Source organism: Gekko japonicus, unplaced genomic scaffold (genome assembly GCF_001447785.1).
Source record: "Gekko japonicus isolate JY-2015 unplaced genomic scaffold, Gekko_japonicus_V1.1 scaffold1784, whole genome shotgun sequence".
NCBI classification, from domain to species: Eukaryota; Metazoa; Chordata; class Lepidosauria; order Squamata; family Gekkonidae; genus Gekko; species Gekko japonicus.
In genome coordinates, this window is record NW_015168101.1 from 198,619 (window position 1) to 220,486 (window position 21,868).

General features: G+C 42.6%; 1 protein-coding gene across 1 annotated transcript in view; it reads left to right on the top strand.

Moving 5' to 3' along the window:
• LOC107113457 (latent-transforming growth factor beta-binding protein 1-like) overlaps nucleotides 1-21,868 on the top strand; it is a gene marked incomplete at its 5' end in the record, with an annotated part of 230,320 nt that overhangs the window by 198,214 nt on the left and 10,238 nt on the right. Inside the window, one exon of the mRNA XM_015414785.1 lies at nucleotides 16,150-16,275. Within this exon, the coding sequence (XP_015270271.1) occupies nucleotides 16,150-16,275 (126 nt within the window). The remainder of the gene's footprint in view (nucleotides 1-16,149; nucleotides 16,276-21,868) is intronic.

Sequence of the window (21,868 nt, forward strand, 5' to 3'; positions counted from 1 at the left end):
GCAGGAAGGCAGCATGTGCATTACCCAGTGCCTATAAAGGAGGGATGTTTAAAGAGCATCAGAGCTAGATGGGAGAGGAATACAGAAATCCTGAATGCTTTGTGTCCCAGACTGCTGTTCACTATGTGTTAATCTTCTAGTCGGACTGCAAGACCTGAAGTAACCTTTGCTGGAGAGTGGATGGCTGGGGAAAAGCAGCTTTTTTGGGGGGGAGATGCAAGTAGGGAAGAGGCTTACCCACTCTTTGCCCTCTTGACTTTCATGCCCTTTCCCTCCATCTTCTCAGCACAGACCAAGCTGTGACCTTCTACTCTCACATCTAGTTTATTCCAAAGAGGAATTTTGGAATAATGAGTTTTTAGAGGTTAAATGTAGGGCTTCTGTGCCTTGGTCCTTCCCATAACTAGTAAAATAGCATAAATTAATCAAAATAGCACAAAATGCAGAACAAATTATGCAGATTACACAGAATTTCTGTTGCCAGTGTGCAGAATTTTATTAACACAGAGTACACTTGGCACTGGTGATCGTGTATGGTACCTTGTTCTCAGTTTTGGTTAAATTTTAAATTCTAGTGGGATGTCTGACATGTGGAATTGAATGATCAACTCAGTAAGTTGCTCAGTATGGTTGGCCAGGAGGCCAATATAGCGCAAGCGAATATTATACATTTATTGATTTTAGAACATTTAAGGTTCATTTGTCAACAGAAATTCTCAAAGTGAGTTAGAAAGGTAAATAAAACAACAACATTAATATTGTTTAAACTAGAATAAAATTTATTATCACCAAACCCTGCATAAAATTAAAAGTTATCAAGGCTTTCTTAAATAAAGTAGCTTGATTCACATGTAACAATAAACCATGGTTTGTCATTACAGGAATAAACCTGGGTTATCCTAAGGCTCACATGCTCACTTCTCCCCACACATTCTGCCAGGTAATTAATCACTTCCAGATTCACATAGAAATGTAGTGTGGTGTTATGTCTGAACTACAAACTATGTTTTGTTCTCTTCCATCTATACCAGGATTCCAAATCAGGATTAAACCATGGTTTGGAGAGCAAAACTATAGATTTTGATTCAATGATAACATAAACTGTAGTTTGCTGTAAATCCAGACTTAGTCAATTAATTAGCCACACGCTAGGGAAGAGGAAAGGAGGGGAAACTTGGACACTGTAGGATAAACTAGACTTATTCTCATTATGACAAACCAGGGCTTGTCATAATGTATTAATCAAACCAGTAAAATTCTCCCGAATCCACAAATTTCAGCAGCCAACTGGTTCCATAATCTAAGGGCTCAAAAGCAAGGTAATATTAAAACACTGTAAGCCCTCTTACCCTCTTTAAAGCAGAAACTGCTGGAAATATCCCCCCCTTTCCCCCCCCAAAAAAGCCCTTCAGCTGCAGATGAGTCTAGAAGGGGTTAGAAAGTGAAGAGAATACTCCCTCCAGCAGTCCCTTTCAGGTCATGCCTAATCCCTTCCCTAGACCTTTCTCAAGGACTGGCACAGTTGTTCTACAGGTGGTGGTTTAAATCTTGATGGAGTATTGTGCTTCACTTTGTCAACTTCTAGACTCAGTTTTGTATATAAAATATAGGTTTTTCAGTTTATCACCACTCATCATTCGTATACATTTGATTATATTATATTTATTACACTTTTATCTCCCCTTCCATTATGGAATTCAAGGAACCATATACGGGTCTCCCAGGAGGTCTCCCATCAAGGCCTTTTTATTGCTTTATGGATATACAAATGGGGCTCAGATGTGACTTATTTCAGGTTCCCCTGTTTCATCGTTTTTTTGCTATTGCTATATATGGCACTGCTGAGGCTGACATACTGGCTGCCCTGCTTTTGGCATACATTCTTGATCCATTATCTAATTTCGCTTCTGTGGGAGATGAGAGCTTCATGGGGAATATGATGGTTGATATGTAATCTGGGGGTGGGTGGGGAACAAGCATTATATATTGTGAAGCAACCCAAAGAAATAGTATATCCCAAGATGCCTGATTGTATACCTTCTGATGGATAATTTTGTGGCCCAATATAAAGCAAAGGAAGAATGGCAGAAGAGGGCTGTTGGCTTTCCTCAGCCAAAAGTGATGGATAAGCTTATTATGCAGATTATAAGGACCGAATGCTTTGCATGCACATAGTACAAACGTTACCAAGGTTTAGACCCAAGCTACATGTAGGTTTCACCAACCCACATCTACTCCTGCATCACCCTAGTTGAAAAATGTGTAACAGGACTTTTCATCACTGTTGCATTTCCCTCACATACTGTTTCATTTTCTGCTGCTTGCGGGGGTGAGGAAATGTGATAATATTATGCCACACATATTTTCAACTACACATGCAAGTGACATGAGATGAATGCAAGTCAGTGGTATCCAAGCATTTTGGACCCTAGTTTAAAATGAGGTGAGGGGACGGAAAGGACTGGTGGTCTATCCTTTTTGAGTGTGCAGTCATAGATTTGTTTATAAAAAGCTGTCATTGATTTTAAAATCTTTTAATCTTCTTTCATAAAACTGCAGTGATCATAGATATTTAATTTAAAAAGGGGGAAGTTAATTTTAATTAATTTTAATTATTTAATTTATTTAATTTATTATCAAATTTATCATTATTTATTATTTATAAAATTTATTGTTGAATTTAATTTGATTTAATGTAATACATTTAATAAGGGGGACAGTCACCTGTAAGCAAAATATAAATTAATTTAGGATATGAGGGAATGTAGAATGACAAAGCAAAAGTGAATGTGGTTTTCACCCTTCGGTGAGCACAGACAACGTTCAAAGGAAAAAGAATTTTTAAAAAAAATCTTTGAAAGAGAATCCTAGAAAGCCAAAGGTCCTAAATCTGAAAGTCCAAGAACAGTTGGGAAGCATCAACATACTTGTGAAGTACTTGTTGATTAGCTTTAATCATAGGAGAAGGTACTATTTCAGAGGGGTTGAACAGCCTGATGTACTGAAACATCCCATACAATTGAAATGATAATAATTAGGTCAACTTAAACAAGGATATTTGCTAATATTCCTAAATATTTCTGCAGTTAGGCCACCCAGAATGTAAAAATTCTAATAGGCATGCTGTTGACTGTAATGTAAAACACAGCTGTGACACACATACCCCATAAGCACTCTGCCTGCTGCCATTAACCTCTCCACACAGGTTTAGGTACACCAGAAGGTCAGGGCAGTCACAATTCACTACTAGTCTCACCTCCCTTTAATATATAGAGATCCCTGACCCCTTTTTAAATATTCAGTCCCCTCTGTCCTCTTTCCCAGAGATGTCTCCAGACAAAACAACCCAGTTCCCTTTATTATCCACACCTCAATCATTTAGAAAAACAAAAAACAAAACAACAGCAAACTCTAGCATTTCCAGTGATCCCTAGAGTGATGTAACATCTCTTCCAAGTTTACCCTGGAAGTGATGTCACATTGTGTGCAATGCCAGTAGGGTTGCCAGCTCTGGGTTGGGAAATACCTGGAGATTTCAGGGGTGGAGCCTGAGGAGGGCGGGCTTTGGGGAGGGGAGAAACTTCAATAAGATACAATGCCATAGAGTCCACCCTCCAAAGAAGCTATTTTTTCCAGGAGAACTGATCTTGGTCATCTGGAGATCCACTGTAATAGCAAGAGATCTCCAGGTGCCATCTGGAGGTTGGTAACCCTAAATGCCAGCAACTTTTTTATTCTTATCCTGCCGCCCAAAGGAGAAGCAGATAGAAGAGTGGGTTGCTGACGGGAGGTCTCCCACCAGACTAAGACCTGGCAACTGTGGTGTATGATCTTCCCAGAAAGATTGTACCAAACAAATTTGGGGAAACCTGAACTGATCCTGAGAAAACCTGGAAGGTGGGCAAATGTATGTTGATAATTTTGTGTGTGTGTGTGTTTGTGTGTAGTAGGGTTGCCAGGTCCCCTGTGGCCACCAGTGGGGATGGGGGGCAGGGTTGCCAGCTCCAGATTGGGAAATTCGTGGAGATTTGGTGGTGGAGCCTGGGGAGGACAGAAACCTCAGTGGGGTACAATGCCATAGTATTCACCCTCCAAAGCATCAATTTTGTCCAAGGGAACTGATCTGTCTAGTATGGAGATGAGCTGTAATTCCAGGCGATCCCCAGGCCCCGCCTGGAGACTGGCATCCCTAGTGTATAGTAGAGTAGGGCTACCTAGGCCAGCTTGTGACACAGCAAAATGTCACAAGTCATAACATTACATAGGCACAGAGCTTACAGCAGTCTATCCTGACAGGGAAAGTTCCCAGTTTGACTGTGAGTAAAACCTCACACAATGAAAGGTTAAGGATTAGAAGTCCTGGAATATAGGAGAACTAAGGGACAGGTAACCCAGAGGCAAGGAGGCCGAAAAATTTAGCCAAACAATATTTTGCTTGCACACTTTTAGTTCTTCTTTTGAATGATATCTTAAACCTCAACAGGGTGTCTCAAAAGAGTAAATGAAGATAATACTTTTTAGCATGCATATCAGTTCAGATGTTGTCATGGTGGAGGGAAATTTCAGTAAAGAGATCATAGCAAGGGTGAGAGACATCTGCAGGGTATGTTCAGAATTAAATTGCAAAAAAAACCCATCAGTATATATCTTGATTACTATAGTAATATCATCAAAATTAGCACATGGTCATACTTTTAAAGCAAATGGCATGCATACTTAACTAAATAAACTCATTTGATTGTGAGCAAGTAAGTTGGGGACCATTCACACATTGTAAAGTCCAAAATCCAAAGCCTGCCTGGAATTCCATGCTGAGAACTGAATTTCGAGGTGCACACCAGGCCCAATTTGGATTGGAACTGCAGGGAGAAGGTTCAAGGGGCAGGATGTTATATCAACCCCTCCATCTATCACACCCCTCGGTGGCTGGCTGGCAGAAGATAGCATACAATAAATGAATGTTGGTGAGTGGTCAATAAAGCTAAATATAGATATTAAGAAGGCTGGATGATGTGCTGAAGTTACTGGTAGCCAGTGTTCCCTCTAAGCTGAGTTAGTGTGAGCTAGCTCACAGTTTTTTATTCTCTGGCTCACACATTTTTGTCTTAGCTCAGGAAAGATGGCTCCAGAGCAAGCTCATTTATGCAGTAGCCAAATTGTTCATTCACAACTTTAATGCCAGTAGCTCACAAAGTAGGATTTTTGCTCACAAGACTCCACAGCTTAAAGGGAGCATTGGTAGCTCAGATTTTTGGACTCCCTCTCCTCCTTTCCTTTTGATTAACACAGACCCCTTAATTTAACAATGTGGTATTAAGTTTGTTATCTCTTCTGTAGAAGAGTTAAGCATTGTATTTTGGTTGACAAGTAAAGCTTTGTAATATTGCAAGGGTTTTCACAGTTCAGCTGGGCTGCAGTACTCTTAATAGTTGTTACAATGTGATGCCCCCACACCCAGGATTACAGAACTGACAAGCTGTTTCTGCTGGTGAGAGAGAAGAAGTGGTTTATCTGGAAAGTTAAGCCCCCTTGTGCCCTATAGCCTGATCCAAACTTGGCCCATCAATGCCTGTGAATTAACTTCTGAGCACCAAACTCCAGGTGTATGTCTGATTGACAGGACCCAGGCGACCATCTTAATAGGTAGATTTCATAATGTGTGACTCTGAACTTTCCTAACCACATGGCAGCCATCCAGGCTTTCTTGTGATCTTTCCCAGAACTCTGCACCAAAGCTGGTTTGAGAAAAATTGGAGAAAAGCCAAAGAAACCTTGTGAGATGCAAAAATGCTGTGGTGAAGCAGGAAAAAACCAAACACCCACCCATTTCCTAAGAGCATCAAAACTAGGGCAAATAACCCACGTGGAAACAGCCATAAGTGTAGCTGCCAGGAGTGCTTTAAAGATAAATGCCTTTTCTCGCAACATGTGGCTGTATGAAACCAGTAGCTATCATATATACTTCTGTCACCTCATCATTATAGCTTCTGAATCTAGAAACAGTGTCTGAATCTAGAAACTTTCTATTTTGAAAGGAAAGCTGGAAGAACAGAAATGTTATTTAAAAATATAGCTGACAGACACTTAAAATTCCAAATACTGATTCACATGTAAGTACGCAGTTGTCATGATAACAAGTAAACATGAACAAGCTGGGGACCTGTAAGGAAGGAGGGAGCAGGGCCTGAACAAAGATGGCTCACCCCTCCTTCCCTTTGTCCCCCTTCATCTGACTTTCAAATACTATCAATATTCTGTGCTCCTGGAGTATACTCACCCCCCATCAGGCCAGTTTTTTAGTTTTTTGCTTTCCCTTTTGGTAACTTTAGTGGTTAAAGTGTAAGAGTAGGATCTAGGAGACCTAGGTCTGAGTCCCCAGTCACATACTCTCAGCCTAACCCAGGGGTGGCCAAACTGTGGCTCGGGAGCTGCATGCAGCTCTTTCACACGTATCTTGTGTGGCTCCCGGCAGGATCCCCATCTATTTGCTTTCTTTGTTTCTTTCTCTTTCTCTTTCTCTTTCTCTTTCTTTCTGTCTCTCTTCCTTCCTCCCTCCCCCTCCCTCCCCCATCTATTTGCTTTCTTTCTCTCTCTCTCTCTCTCTCTCTCTCTCTCTCTCTCTCTCTCTCTTCTTTCTTTCTTTCTTTCCACCTCTCCCTCTTTCTCTCTCTTAGACAAATAAATATCGTTAGCAAACAAATAAATATCATAATAAATATCTGTTTTTACTCCTTTTGTTTTTATTTTTGGCAGTCTCATTTAATGTTAATAAAAGGCAAAAGGCAAACGTGTGCGTAATATTTGTTCATGTCTTGCGGCTCTCAGACATCTGCCGTTTATTCTGTGTGGCTCTTACGTTAAGCATGTTTGGCCACCCCTGGGCCCTGACCTATCTACAGGTTGGTTGTGGGGTGGGATAACAACCATGCAAATCAATTGGTATCCCCACTGGGGAGAAAGGTGAGGTATAGAGTAAGTAAATAATAAATAAACAAACAAATACAAAGTCATATTTTTCTGTATAACTGGGGAATCCCCCAGAGCATATAGAGACTGGTCTTGTGACTGGCATGTTGGCCTATGCCCTGACCAGTGTTCCCTCTAAGCTGAGTTAGTGTGAGCTAGCTCACAGTTTTTCAGCCTCCAGCTCACAGATTTTTGTCTTCACTCAGGAAGGATGACTCTAGAGCCAACTAATTTATGCAGTAGCCAAATTGCTTGCTCACAGATTTCATGCCAGTAGCTCACAGAGTAGAATTTTTGCTCACAAGATTACACAGCTTAGAGGGAACATTGGCCCTGACCTGGATGGCCCAGACTAGGCGGATTTGGTCAGATCTCAGAAGCTAAGCAGGGTTGGATGGGAGACCACCAAAGAATTCCAGGGTTGCTATGCAGAGGATGGTTATGGCAAACCATCTGTGTTAGTCCCTTGTTTTGAAAACCCTACGGGGTTGCCATAAGTCAGGTGTGACTTGATGGCACTTTACACACGCACACACATGTTGGCCAGCCATTTTATTATCAGATATAGTTATGGAAGTTATAGTTGCAGGTAAGATGGCTCACATACACATTTAAAGATCCAAAAGTATGGCTAGTTGGTGGGGCACCTTATTCCACAGCTGATATTTTACATACTACATTCTAAAGAACATTTCTCAGTGTGGCCATGCTACAACTGCACAACAGCCAAGGTTTCCCTCCTATTCTCAAAGGCTTAATGAAAGCTTTATTTCTTAGCTACAGTTTCCTAAGTTTCATTGCCAGGAAAGAAAAGGGCCAAATCTGTCAAAATCATAACAGATCCCCATCAGCGTTTCAACACACAATAGTTTAATCCTAGAGAGGAATCACTGGAGACCAGAAGAATGCCAGTAAAATATCCATCACTCCATGCATCTTCCCAGGCAGAGATTCTGGCTCTTATGTACGTATTGCTTCAGTGATGTTCTCTCAGGAACTGCATCTTCTGAGAACCAAAGACTAACAAGGTTTCTGTTACTAATTGAAACAAACAGGGGCACTATTCATGTGAATTGAGGGCATTTTCCTGCCCTTGCCATTTGCCAGACCACAGGGGTACCTCATATTTCTGTCTAATTCAAGAGAGAGCCAGTTTTCCCCATCCCGCCCCCATAACAGCCATTCCCCCCCACGTGGTGTTCACATGGCGACCACCCCGCCCCCTGTACCAGGGAGCTTTTTAAAGTTGGTAATTGGTAACTGAATATCATTATATCAAATCCTTTGATTTTCCATTTTAAAAAAGTAAGGAGAACAGCATATATGCACAACAAAATGGGCTAGAGATTTACTTCTTTTTAAAAAATGAAAGCTGGAAATTCAGAGAATCAGATATACAGATTCTTATAATTTTTATACTGATATGATGATATTCAGTTGCTGATTTTAAAAAAAAAACCTGGGGGGAAAATCCTGGTGGTACGGTGGTGAATGGCCACCGCCTGGGACAGGAGAACTGCAGGGAAACCTGCTTTGTGGAAGCCCCTGTTGCTGCTGGGCTGTATTGGCGGCTACAACAGGAGCCAGTCCCCTGCGATTAAAAAATATCAGAATAGAGTTAATGCAAACTACGTTTTTAATCGACCAGGTTTGAAGCAAAAATACTAAAGAAATTGTATTGTCTAAGTGCAAGTGGAAATAAGGAGCAGGCATCAGTGCCAACCATCAGATTCCATCTCTCCTGGATTTAATTGTCACTGAGTGAAATGAAAGCAGGTGGTGTTGGAGAAAAGGAAGATGCTTGAAACTGTTTGTCACTATGGTAGGGTTAACTTGCATTGCCCACAAGGTGACACTAAACCTGATGCTAATAAATGCATTCGTTGTTAAAATGCTTTAGAATTGACATAGCAGAATAAAAGGTGTGATTACCCTGATCCTGACACATTTACTTGGTAATAAACCCAAATAAGTTTGTTTAGAATCATGGACTAGTCACATTTAAATTTGAGCAGCACTTTCTATTATTTAAGATATTGGTATGTGTAGGCTTGGACCCTAAGGTTACTGCTGTTTGTGCCCCTCCTTGCCCATGGTGGAGGCTTTCCTCTGTTGGGCAGTGCTTTCCTCTGCCACTAGGAACTTCTTAGCTTGTTGAGTAATGGTGGTCTTGAGTGAGCAGAAGCTCCTAGAGCAGACAACTGCCTTCTGTCTGCCACACAAGTGGAAGCAAGGCTTGGGGATCTAGCTTTCCTTACATGCCTAAGTACTGTGTTGCTGAGTAATTAGAAAGTAAAGAAACCAGTGCGCTAAGGACAAGGCAGGTTGCCGACAAGGCAGGGCCTCCCTGATCATTGAGTAGGTAGCCATTCCATCTGAGAGTGCACATGGCTCCTTTGAGGATCTGTCACCTTCTAGAGAAGTCAGGGTGGCAGGCCCTCTCTGGTTGTGTAGCAGACAGCTACTCCACTGGAGGCTGGGAAGAAAAAAAAAATCTTAGTAATAATACATTCTTTCCTTTTGTAAATTGTCTTGGGATTTGGGAACTCTTAAAATTAAAACACAACTTACACATGTAGTAAATAAATTTTAAACAGCAAGACATGAGATTCCACAGCAGCCTGTACTAATTAATTTCTCACAGGTATTGCCAACAAGAACTGTGTACCTTCTTGCTCCAAGTCTGCACTTTCAGTTCTCTTGTTTGTCGTTGCTGTATTTTGCAGTCAGTTTTGCAGCTGTGACATCATGTGTGTCACAGTTCTTTACACGTGATATGCATTGTAACTCTGCAGTGTCTGTGCTCTTAACCTTTGAAATCAGTAGGCTAGCAGTAGACCTAAGGAAATGTCAAGGCACTTGAAAGAAACAGGGAACATTTTAGAAAATCTCAAGATACCGGTCAATTGCTTTTATTGGCAGAAGATAATTTCTCCCACTTTCCTTTTCCATGAGCGACCTGATCTGCATTGGAAATGTATCATTAATGACTTCTCTGCATGTTCAATCAAGTCATTGCCCAGTGACATTTTATCCTTTGCAGAATTCCCCATTTTTTCAGCTGTGCATCTTAGCCAATATAGGCTTGTGTTCAAATTTCAGGTGTATAAATAACAAACTCCTATTTACTTTCACATTGTGATGTGGCCAAAGCAAGATGCTCTAGATTACTGCATGAGGAAGGGTAAGTGGCAGTGGAGAGGAATTGTTATTCCCGCTTCAATTAGCATGGAAATGTTTATGCTCCATTAACTTTCTTGGATTTGATCATTGCTTACATCACTGGAGAGCATGTTCTTTTCAGTCAGTAAGAAAATAGCAACAACAAGATCAGTCATTATGACTGACCAACCCTGAGAGACATGCAGGCCAGTTGTTCAAACAGAAAATTCTGTGCAAGGAAAACTCTGTTTTGCTGAAAAATCATGCACATTTCAAGAACATCTATCCATCATAAGAAAGTACCAATGTACTTGTCTCCTTTTGAACCAAAAATTACAAAATACATTTGTACTGGGCTTTCATTTGGATATTTTGTTCCAGCTTTCCTTCTACATTGGCTGTTCTTACATGTTTAAGTCATTTCTTTATATATGTAATTCTCTTGGTAAAAGTGTTCCATTTGTTGATCTAACATGGATTGTGTGATCATGTACAGAAATTTTAAAATGGTGTATAAAAATCCTTCAGAAATTTTTTAATGGTGTATAAAAATCTCTTTACTGACTTTGTAATCCATGTTTTTAATACAATGCGCTGGGTACAATGACTCCCTTCCACTAAATTCAGTCCAATTATTCTCTTACACATAGCCGGCTCCGGCTAGGAGGGCGGGGTAAAAATCTGAAAAATAAATAGTCTTTCCACAGTGCAAAAAAGACTTTCTCCAACAGATGAAGACTTATCAGAAGGGCGTCATTGGCTCCAGCTTGTTGAAGGGGGATCGTTGGAAAACTGATGAACTGCAAAATGCCACAAGATGTATGGGCTGCCCTAAGGAGGGTGAACTGAGAGAAATTGCCCCATATTCAGCATAGCAAAAGAAGGAACTGGAGGTGACTTCAGTCAATGACCCCTCTTCACTGTGCCCCCTGTATCCTGTGGCATTTTGTCCACAGGACTTCCTCAGACCCAGGCCTCAGATTATAGGAAGCTACAGCAACTGCTGGACAGGAGAGAAAAGGCAGGAGTAAGCCTTCCACTTGTAGTTCATAGAATCCAATTTATTTTGTTATGGATACATTGATTTTTCAAGGTATAAAACTGTTCTTATTCATCTGACAATTCAGTGCTGTGTGGTTGAAGGAACTTGGGTAAGGTAATGGCATCTGTGCTTCAGTGCCAAGGCACACCTGGTGCTTTTTGAGCAGGGGTCCTCAAACTACGGCCCGCGGGCCACATGCGGCCCGCCAAAAACATTTATCCGGCCCGCCTCTCCTCTGTGGATTCCACCAAGGGCTCCTGGGAGGGCTGTGCGGGCGAGGGCTGTCTGGAAGAGCCCTGCTCGGAATTTGTTCATAGTTTTTTTTAAAAAAACTATAGTCCGGCCCTCCAACGGTCTGAGGGACAGTGAACTGTCCCCCTGTTTAAAAAGTTTGAGGACCCCTGTTTTTGAGTGTTTATACTGCACATTCATACTTCAGTAATCCTGGCACAACCCTAAAGTAGGTCAGTGTTTTTACCCCCATTGGTAATAGAGGACTGAAGCCGAGAGCCACCAATTGTGAAAGCCACCTATTTAAATACATGACAGACTTCCTGGTTCACAGCTCAGTCTCTTAGGGTGCCATCCTAAGTAGATTTATACCCTTCTAAATCCATTGGAATTAAAATTGCTGGGAAAAAGATCAACAACCTTAGATATACAGACGATACCACTCTAATGGCAGAAAGTGAGGAGGACCTAAAGAGCCTCTTGCTCAGGGTAAAAGAGGAGAGCGCAAAAGTGGGCTTGAAGCTCAACATAAAAAAAAACTACGGTCATGGCATCCGGCCCCATCACTCCTTGGCAAATAGAAGGAGAAGTCATGGAAGTAGTGACAGACTTCACGTTCCTGGGATCCCAGATCACCGCAGACTGTGACAGCAGCCATAAAATTAAAAGACGCCTGCTCCTTGGGAGGAAAGCGATGGCGAACCTAAACAGCATGATAAAAAGTAGAGACATCACCCTGCCAACAAAGGTCCGCATGGTCAAAGCAATGGTATTCCCAGTAGTCATGTATGGCTGCAAGAGTTGGACTATAAGGAAGGCCGAGCGCCGAAGAATAGATTCTTTTGAACTATGGTGCTGGAGAAGACTCTTGAGAGTCCCTTGGACTGCAAGAAGATCAAATCAGTCAATCCTAAAAGAAATCAACCCTGACTGTTCCCTGGAAGGCCAGATAATGAAACTGAAGCTCAAATACTTTGGCCACCAAATGAGAAGGGAGCACTCACTGGAGAAGACCCTGATGCTGGGAAAGACTGAAGGTCAAAGAAGACAGGGACGGCAAAGGATGAGATGGTTAGACAGTGTCATAGATGCAACGAACATGACATGGAGCAAACTTCAGAGGACGGCGGAAGACAGGAAGGCCTGGCGTGATCTGGTCCATGGGGTCGTGAAGAGTCAGACTCAACTGTGCGACTGAACAACAACAAGTCCATTGAAATCAGTGGACTTAGAAAAGTTAACTCTACTTAGAATTGCACTGTCTGATGCAACTGTTCATTCTCATGGCTTCTGTGCAGTCTCACAGGCTGGGCACGGGAAAGAGCTTTCAAGCTTTTAAATAAATTTTCAGAGTCTAAGAGTGCTCCCCCTCCCCTCTGTCTTGAGTGTAGCCTTTCCCATCCAGAGGGTCACGTGACAGAGGTGAGAAAAGCACTCTTCCCTCAGTTCTCTTTTTGCCTCCATAAGGAGAGCATGAGCTTAACTCGACCTGCGCTCTTCAGAACTTTTTTTTCTTGATTCCACTTCAATCTTGGGTAGATTGGCTTTATTCAAGAAGTGTGAGGAATGCGGAGCAAGATGGCTCAGACTGACCATCACAAGGCCTGTCTCTTCTGCTTGGGTGAAGGCCATAATACAACCTCATGCCCTGCTTGCCACCACCTCACACCTCAAGCCCAAGAGAGGAGAGCAGCCAGACTTAAAGCTACTTTATAGGAGGCCTTGGGTACCCCAAATCTCCATGTGGAAAAATGCCCCCCCTTGATAAAAGACCAAGGGCTCCGTTTGTGACCTTGGGACCAGTGCCCTCAGCATCTGAACCAGCGGAGGCATTGTCCCTGGTGAGATCTACATCAGAACCACTGTCCAAAAAAATCAAAAAAGAAAACCAAGCACTCCCAGCAGGACTCCTCCCGGCACCATTCTCCCTCCCCTCGACATCAAACGGCAATGCCTCAACATCAACAAACACCATCCCCTCGAGGTCAGAGCCCAATCTCTCCTCAAGGTTGATAGGAATCGCCCACTCAACACCAATGGACCAGCTGATCTCAGAGTCGACAGTCAACACTGACAGATCGACGTTTGGCATCGCCTGGATGCCATCTCTCTCACCTATAATCACCTATAGTTTCCCATGCATGTTAAGCCCACAACCTTCCTCTTGCTGCCTCGAGACCTTGCCAGGCAGTCCATATTGTTAGCCATAGTCTCAGTGGACAATTCTAATCCTTTTCCTTGTAGAGAAGTAACAGCTACCCTTTCATCTCTTTGAGATGAGCCATCCCGAACCAGAGACTTTTCATCTCCTGTTGGCTTTCCCCCAATATTCAGTTTAAAAAATGAAAAATGCCCTGCCACCTTTTTTATTTTAAGTGCCAGCAGCCTGGTTCCTTCTCGGGACAAGTGGAGACCGTCTCTTTTGTACAGCTCCCTCTTGTTCCAAAAAGCATCCCAGTGCCTAACAAATTTAAACCCTCCCCCCCTACACCATCGTCTCATCCACGCATTCATATTTAATCTGTTAGAACTCAGAGCTATTAGACATGCTCTTACTTCTTTTACTGTGCTCCTGAAGGGACGTCATGTTCTTCTGGCAACAGACAAATGACAGCCAAATTCATTGTGAACAAGCAAGGGGGCACAGGTTCCATCCAACTATGCAGAGAGGCATCATATGGCACTGGGTAGTATCTCATAGGGTGCATCTCACTGCCATACACATTGCAGGTCAGGATGACACTATGGCAGACATGCTAAGCAGAAACTTAGACACAAACCAAGACTGGTCGATTGCAGATTAGTACCTCCTCCCATCTTCAATGAGTGGGGTTTTCCCGAAACAGATCTCTTTGCCACAATCTCCAATGCCAAATGCTTCCTCTGTTGCTCCAGGGCAGTAGTGGGCAAAGATTCTATTGGGGATGCTGTGACAGATTGCACAAAAAAGCAGACTTTTTAAAATGCTGCTTGTGTCAGAGAGTCAGGAGAGTTCAAGAGTTAATCTTCCCTGGAAAGAAGTTATGTGATTGGCTGCTCTACTCACTCTCTGATTGGCCAGCATCAGCTTAGAGAGGAAAGAAAACAGCTGATCTGGAGGGGAAAGGATCTTTCACCTTTTAGTCTTGGTCTGAATTTGAAGATCTGGATCAGTAGCCAGAGAGTTTGGCTTCTGAGGGAAGAGACTTTGGGAGTCAGTGATTTCTGTCTGGGAATTGTCAGAAAAGTACTTCTATAGCTAGAAGAATAAGAACCCCATTGTCTTAAATATATTAGAACTACTCTGAGGGAGAACTTAAATTCTCAGTCAAGAAAGCTACAGAGCAGTTTTATACAGACAACAGATACTGGAGAAGGATTTAGCAGAAGGCCTGGGTAGTTATAGAGAGAAACTGTATTCAAGATTCTGTGTAACAGCTGAAATATACAATAAGCAGCTATCTGGTCAATGCCCTCAACATTTCCCTGGCATTCATAGAATCATAGAATCACAGAGTTGGAAGGGGCCATACAGGCCATCTAGTCCAACTTCCTGCTCAGTGCAGGATCAGCCTAGCCTAGAGCAGCCCTATAGATGTGGGCATGGATTTCCAGAATGAAGCAGGTGTGTGGAAATCCATTTTACAATCAGTCTTCCGTTGATCAGCCCACACCTACTTCCTCGGTAAATGACCTTGCTAATCTCCGTAATGGGACTGCACAGAAGCCGTGACAATGAAAACAGGGTTGCACTTACCTGTAACCATTTTTCATTGAGTGGTCTTCTGTGCAGGTACACATCCCTCCCTCCTTTCTCTGCTATGGGCTGGTCTGCTGGTCATGCAGTTCCTTATGGCGACAAAGGGAGAACTGAGGAGTGCTCTCCCTGTCTCCATCATATGACCTTTTGGGCGGCAAAGGCTACACTCAAGACGGAGGGAAAGTTCTTTAAAAGCTTGAAAACTTTTTCCTGTGGCCAGCTTGCGATGGCGCGGTCCCCATGTGTGCCCGCACAGAAGACCACCCTATGAACAGTGGTAACAGGTAAGTGCAACCCTGTTTTCTCATCACATAGAACCAAGGGACATTCACAGCACTTGTTCTGCCATGATTATTATTAACTTGTACTTGCTTAGCCGCCCAGAGCCTGCTTGCGGGGAGGGCGGGGTAAAAATCAAAATAAATAAATAAATAATTAATTAATTAATAATGACATAAAAGAGTCATACAAAAATGGATGTCCAGTAATGGCAGAGCGGGCAATGGCAATTGGAGATGTTTTAGGGGCTATTAAGGATTCCAAAGAACCAACAGTTTAGTTGCTTATTTTTTTTATTGTAAAAAATTTATCTAACAAATGGAACAGAAGCCTCATTTGCTAGACACAATAATCCTATTGTATTGTAATGTAACAAGCCACATTGTGTGTCACTGTGACTTGACTCTGCATCAAAGATAACAACCTTTAACTAGCATCTCGTTTTGCCTTTTAGCCCAACCCCTCAATCTCCAGTTTTAAGGAACAGAAAAGTTCACCAATCTGTGTCAAACTGGGGTTGAGATGCAATTATCAAATGGTCCTTTATGACCTTGAAACCAGTGAACAATGGAACCCATCTTGTCCGGTGGATTTTGAAGCGGGAATTAACTGGCTGTGTTAATGGATGTAGTTGTGGAAATGTAGCGAGATTTTTCCAAGACAAGCATGGAATAGCTTAAATTGTAAATGTGTTCAATTATAAATCTTATTTTGCTTTGTTCTCTTCCAGAGGATTATGCCCACCTGTGCAACATTCAGGTTCCTGGATCACGAAGGCCATATGGGCAGGATGCATTGGTTGACTTTGAAGAGGAGCACTACAGTCCAGAAACTGATCCATACTTTGTGGAAGACCGTAAGTAGCTTTTACGACTTGTAGGTGAGAATTCTAATTTGAATTCCGGTCTCTCCCCCCCATTTTATATACACACACACACACAATTATTGTGCTTATTTTATTGACAGTTTTTTTTCTAGCAGATGTTCTCACACTTGAGGCCAGGAGTTGTGTGTGAGCTCAGTTGCTCAAAGTAAAATATTAATTTTTAATGCAGTGAAGTATATCGATATTTAACAAATTTACCACTGAAAGTGAAAAGAATAACTAATATTCTTAGAAGGAAGTAGATGTCTCTTTGGAAACACAAGATTCTCCAAAACAGCATAATTATTTCAGTTTTATCAGAAAAAAATGATTTGGGTTTAGTCCAGTGTGTCAGCATAAGCTCTAAGAGCCTTTTTACCTCTCCTTTGGGGAGGGGGGATCCAATATGTCCACACACTCTGAAACATCTTCAGGCCTAGGAATCTGATGTCCTTGTGCATGTGAAGTACTTTCAAGTTACAGCTGACTTTATGGTGACTCCAACAAGGGTTTTTCAAGGCAAGTGATTAAGCAGAGTTGGTTTGCCATTGCCTTCCTCTGCAAAGTCTTCCTTGGTGGTCTCCTGTCCGTCCCAGCTTAGCTTCCAATATCTGATGAGATCAGGCTGTTCTATACCATTCCACATCCCCTTGATGTCCTTAGGAGTCATTAATACTGTGTGCCTCAACACCAGGCTTTTTTCACTGTTCCCTGCACAGCTATCAAGGCGGGAGTAGAGCAGAGTGCACTAAAACAGAATAGACTGTCAATGTTGCAGTTTGCCAGATGTGCAGTCAAGAATCTGTGGTGTAGAATGAGTTATAGCCTTTTGCCAGTGGAGGAGGTGATTTGGTTTACTGAATGGTAGGGGAAGCTGGTGCCATGTAGGAAGAATTCTTAGATGCTGTTGAGCTGGGAGCTTCAGGTGTGCTCAGGACTTGAAAGATAGCAATCGGGGGCACCAATGATGTTGAAGTGATTTTGTGATGCAAGACATAGAAGGATAGAAAGGTGACACACCTTGACATCAGAGGGCTTGGATAAGAATGTAAATTTGTTAACTAATGAAAAAACAGAAAGTTCCATTCATTATGGATCCGTTCATAATCATAATCAAAACGAATAGGAAAACTACCCATGTTCATTCATATTACTTTCTCTTTGTTATTCTGATGTCTGGTTTGAAGAATGTACATAGGATTCAGATTCAGAGAGAGGAGGGAAGAGAGACAGGAGATAATGGAACAGACAGGATACTTTCCCAATCATTATATTCAATCTCGCAACAAAGACAAGTTTTCCTAATACCTTTTCTTTCACCATTCACTGGTGGCTTAGGGGGGACTTTGTTGATTCTGTAGATGCAGTATACCCTCACCATCAGTATACCCTCACCATACCTGACCCTGTTCTGTTTTTTAGAGACTGAACATTTTCAGTAGCTTTTTTCTGTTTTGCATTTAGTATTGCTACAGAGTTCTAGTGCGAGTCTGTCAATTCCGTGCTCTAAATCTGTTAATGTCACTAAGCCTGTTACACTTACTGAGTGTCTGTCACTCATTGTGGTGCATATGAAGGTAAAGTTATTTCCATAAAACGCTATTATCCAGTGTTGGGGTTTTTTTGTGCAAAATACTCGTTTTCACGGTCTGAACAATGAACAGTGTGCCCAAAATCATGGAACAGCAGCAGGGGCCAAGAACCTGTCTTGCTTGGCTCAGGCAGACAGCTCACTGCCTCCTCCTGCTGCCCAGTTTAAACCAGGGGAAGCAGGCGAGGGCAGCCTAGCTGGGATTGCTTTGCCTGCGGGGAGCCCACTACTCTCAGCAGGTGCAGCTCTGCACTGCCTTCTCCTTCAGCTTGGCTTGAACCAAGAGGCAGGAGAGGGTAGTCCAGTTGGGATTGGCTGTGCCCATGGTGAGCCAATCACTCCCCACTGACAAAGCTCTGTGCTGTCTTTTCCTGAAGCTCGGTTTAAACCAGGCTGCAGGAGAAGCCAAGGCAGCCCCAGCATTTTTCAGTTCTGATCTACTGGACCCCCCCGAAAATTTGGGATTTCTGAAAAATCCTGGATCTGAATACTGTACCGGTATGTGGATCTGGGATTTTTTGTGAATCCCAGCATTTTTTCAGATCCAATAGATCCAAACCAAAAATGCTGGTCAAAAAAAGTTGCACACCCCTAGTGGTGATAAAGGGACACTTCCCATTCCAGCTGCATGTTGCTTACAGCCTCCCTTTTCCTTCGAATCACTTTCCTCTTGCTTTGGTTAACATGTCACATCACATGAAGGGAAACAAAGGAAAAATAAGTGCAAGCAGGACAAGAGAGCTGTAAATGTTTTCGTATATTTCATTCTTTACTGGCCCTTACGCAAATACATTCAGCAGAAGCCAACCTAATGATTTCATCTCTTCTGAATGCTGTACAAACTCAGTTGTCTTACACAGAGTTGTATAAGGTTCAACCATTTCACTGTCATATGATTTTAATTAAACAAAGCAGTGCTTTGAACTGAGCTGTAGCTAAATAGCAGCTTTGTTGAAAATTTGCAAAATACCATACAGGAATACCATACATAGAAATAGGTTATAGTCATGGGGATGAAACAGAAAGCGTTGGGAAAATAAATTAGTTTACCTACTGTTGTTGAACAGCTAAAGTGCAGTATTTTTCCTTCAAGTTGTTTGTACATGTTTGGGGTTCAACTTAGAGCCTGTCTGGGGGGGGGGGAGGCTAGCTGTTGCTAGAGCACATGCCTTACATGTGCAAAATCCCAGTGTCAATTTCTGTCCCATGTAATTGTGGCCCCCACAGTGAATGGGTGGCCTGATGGCTTGACAACGAACAGAGACCTTTTTGTGGATATAACAGGCCAGAACTTTATTGATTAGAGCTGCAAAGGTTTGGCTTGGCATAGGGTGAAGGATTGAAGGCCTCAAGCAGCCCAGCTGCTGCCCAATAGAAACCCGTCCCTCAGCCCATCTCCTGAGAGGAAAGCACCCCAGGATAGCAGACAAATGGGAACACCAGGACACTGTGTGTTCCCCTTGGCACCTGGAGGCGAGGAGAGTCTGGCAGCCCCCAAGCTGGGCATGACTCCCTAAGCCAAGGGCTGATGGGCACATAGGCCCAATCTTCCCAAATGGATCCAGCCCAATGCCAAAACAGCCCCCCAAGTCACAAGCCTGCTTTGCTCTGTAGTTTTGGGAAGGATTGCAGCAAAGCCTGGATAGCTGCTAAGTGGGAAAGTTTAAAATTTCCAGGTCCTGCCCATACAGCAGCCATTTTCTTTGCAACAGCCATTTCCTCTCCCTGATGCCAGGGCTTTTTTCTTTTATTTTTAAATCAGTGACTGAATAATGTTATATCAGTATACTGTTATATCAATACACTAGCCTGATACCTGTGCTTCGCTACGGTATTTTAAGTTCCGTAAATCCAGTTATAATACTGATGATGTGAAGTCTGAAATGTAACATTTGTTGTAGGGATTCTAATGGAGAAGACTAGTGAAAAAAATGAACTGAGACATACGTTAAAAAAAATTCTCTACTGAAGGACCTCTCTGTAGACCACATTGGTAGTTCTGCCCTCAAGTGCTAGGATCACCAGGATCACCCCTTTCGACTCACTTAGGGGTCGAATTTCTAAAAATCTCTTCTTAGTGAGCATCTACGTCATGGTAGGAGTGCTCTCCCCGAATTTCGTGTTTCTAGGTCCAGGGGTTTGGCCTGGGCATTGATTTTACGGTGAGGGGACTTTCTTTTATATGTATAGAAGAGAAAGTCGCCTCACTCAGAGTTCTGAGGCAAAACCTGTCTGCACCCACCTCCCTCTGATTGCTCAACTGTGGATCTCAATATTGTGAGGTAAAAACACAGTTAGAAGAGACTGCAGACAGTTGAGGACAGTTACAGAAATCAGCTATTCAAGACTCCTGAATAGACATTTTTCAAAAAAGCCAGCAGGGCAATTGAGTTAATTAATGTTTATGGGGAGATAGTAAAGGACATTTCTAGGAGCTATTTTGATGCATTCCTCCCTCATGAACCTGAAGAAATGTCCACCACATCACCACTCCCTCACACCAACTCCCCCTCACACCTCTCACCTCTTACTGCCCCCATGAAAGCTCCTGGCAAAGTCGAGCCAGATACACCAACACTACAAAGAGGAAGCAATATAGGAATGTGGCAAAGACATTTGCACATAGTACTCCTGCGGGGCACTGAGCTGTGTAGGCGAAGTACCAGCGAGATCACCCTGAGGTGCTCAGAACAACACAGTCTCCATATGAGCAAAACAATCCAGGAACACAAGTAGAGAGGCCATCACTTTCGTGGAAGGTGGCAGGAGTGGACGTAACAGACGACTGCTTCTTAAATGGACAGTTCTATGTGGCCTGCTCCAGAGTGAGCTCACCAAGCAGCCTGGTGATCCTAGCACCTGAGGGAAGAACCACCAATGTGGGCTAGAGAGCGGTCCTTCAGTAGAGAGGAGGAAAAGTACATATGTCTCACTTCATTTTTTACACTACAGTCTTCTCCATTAGAATTACTACAACAAATGTTACATTTCAGACTTCACATCATCAGTATTATAACTGGATTTACGGAACTTAAATACCGTAGTGAAGCACAGGTATCAGGCTAGTTTATATATATATAGATGTATCAGGTTCTCTGAATTATCAGCTTTCTTTTTTGGAAAAAAGTAACCTCCTTTGTTGTGGAGATATAAGGGAAAGGCAGTATAAGGAGTATAATGGTATATTTATATAACGCTATTCAATCTCCAATTAAAAAAAAATCTACCATGGAAGCCTGCTGTGTAGAAGCCTCATTACTGCTGCGCTGCAAGAGTAGCTGCAGCTCAGCAGAGCAACCATGCAAGCCTGTCCCGGCATGGAAAACACCTTAATTCCCAGGCTTGTGGGAACCTGATTCAAATTAGGGCCACAGTGCACACAGGGAGTGGTCTTAAGCCTTCTTCTCCCTCCCCCTTGCAATTTTCCTGACCTGAAATGGCCCTGGGGAGTCACTGTACTGTGTACTGATGAGCTACATGTAATTTTCCTAATGGGGCAAATTGTTGCTCCAGTGTTCTGTGCCCTGTTTCTCCAAGGGCCTCTTCCTATGCTACATTTTGAATTTTGAAATAGATGTCTGTGTGGTAAGATGCAATCCAACTAATAAGTGATTCTGACAAACCTGAGTGCTGTTGAATTTGGGGCAGGGCACAATGGCAAAAGGAAGAGTGACAATGTAACAGTCTATCAAGCAGTTACAAGAGCAGAGTCTCACCGAGGGCAGTACTAAGCATGTATACTCACAATTAAGCCCAGTTTTATTCCGGGAGACTTGTTTCCAGGAAAGTGTTCTTAGGATTGTAGGATAGTTATCCAGAGCAGCAAACAAATTTGACATGGTAGTTTTAATAAGGGTCAGGCACAATGCTCCCTCTAAGCTGTGGAGTCTTGTGAGCAAAAATTTTACTTTGTGAGCTACTGGCATTAAAGTTGTGAGTGAGCTATTTGGGTACTACATAAATTAGTTTGCTCTGGAGCCATCCTTCCTGAGC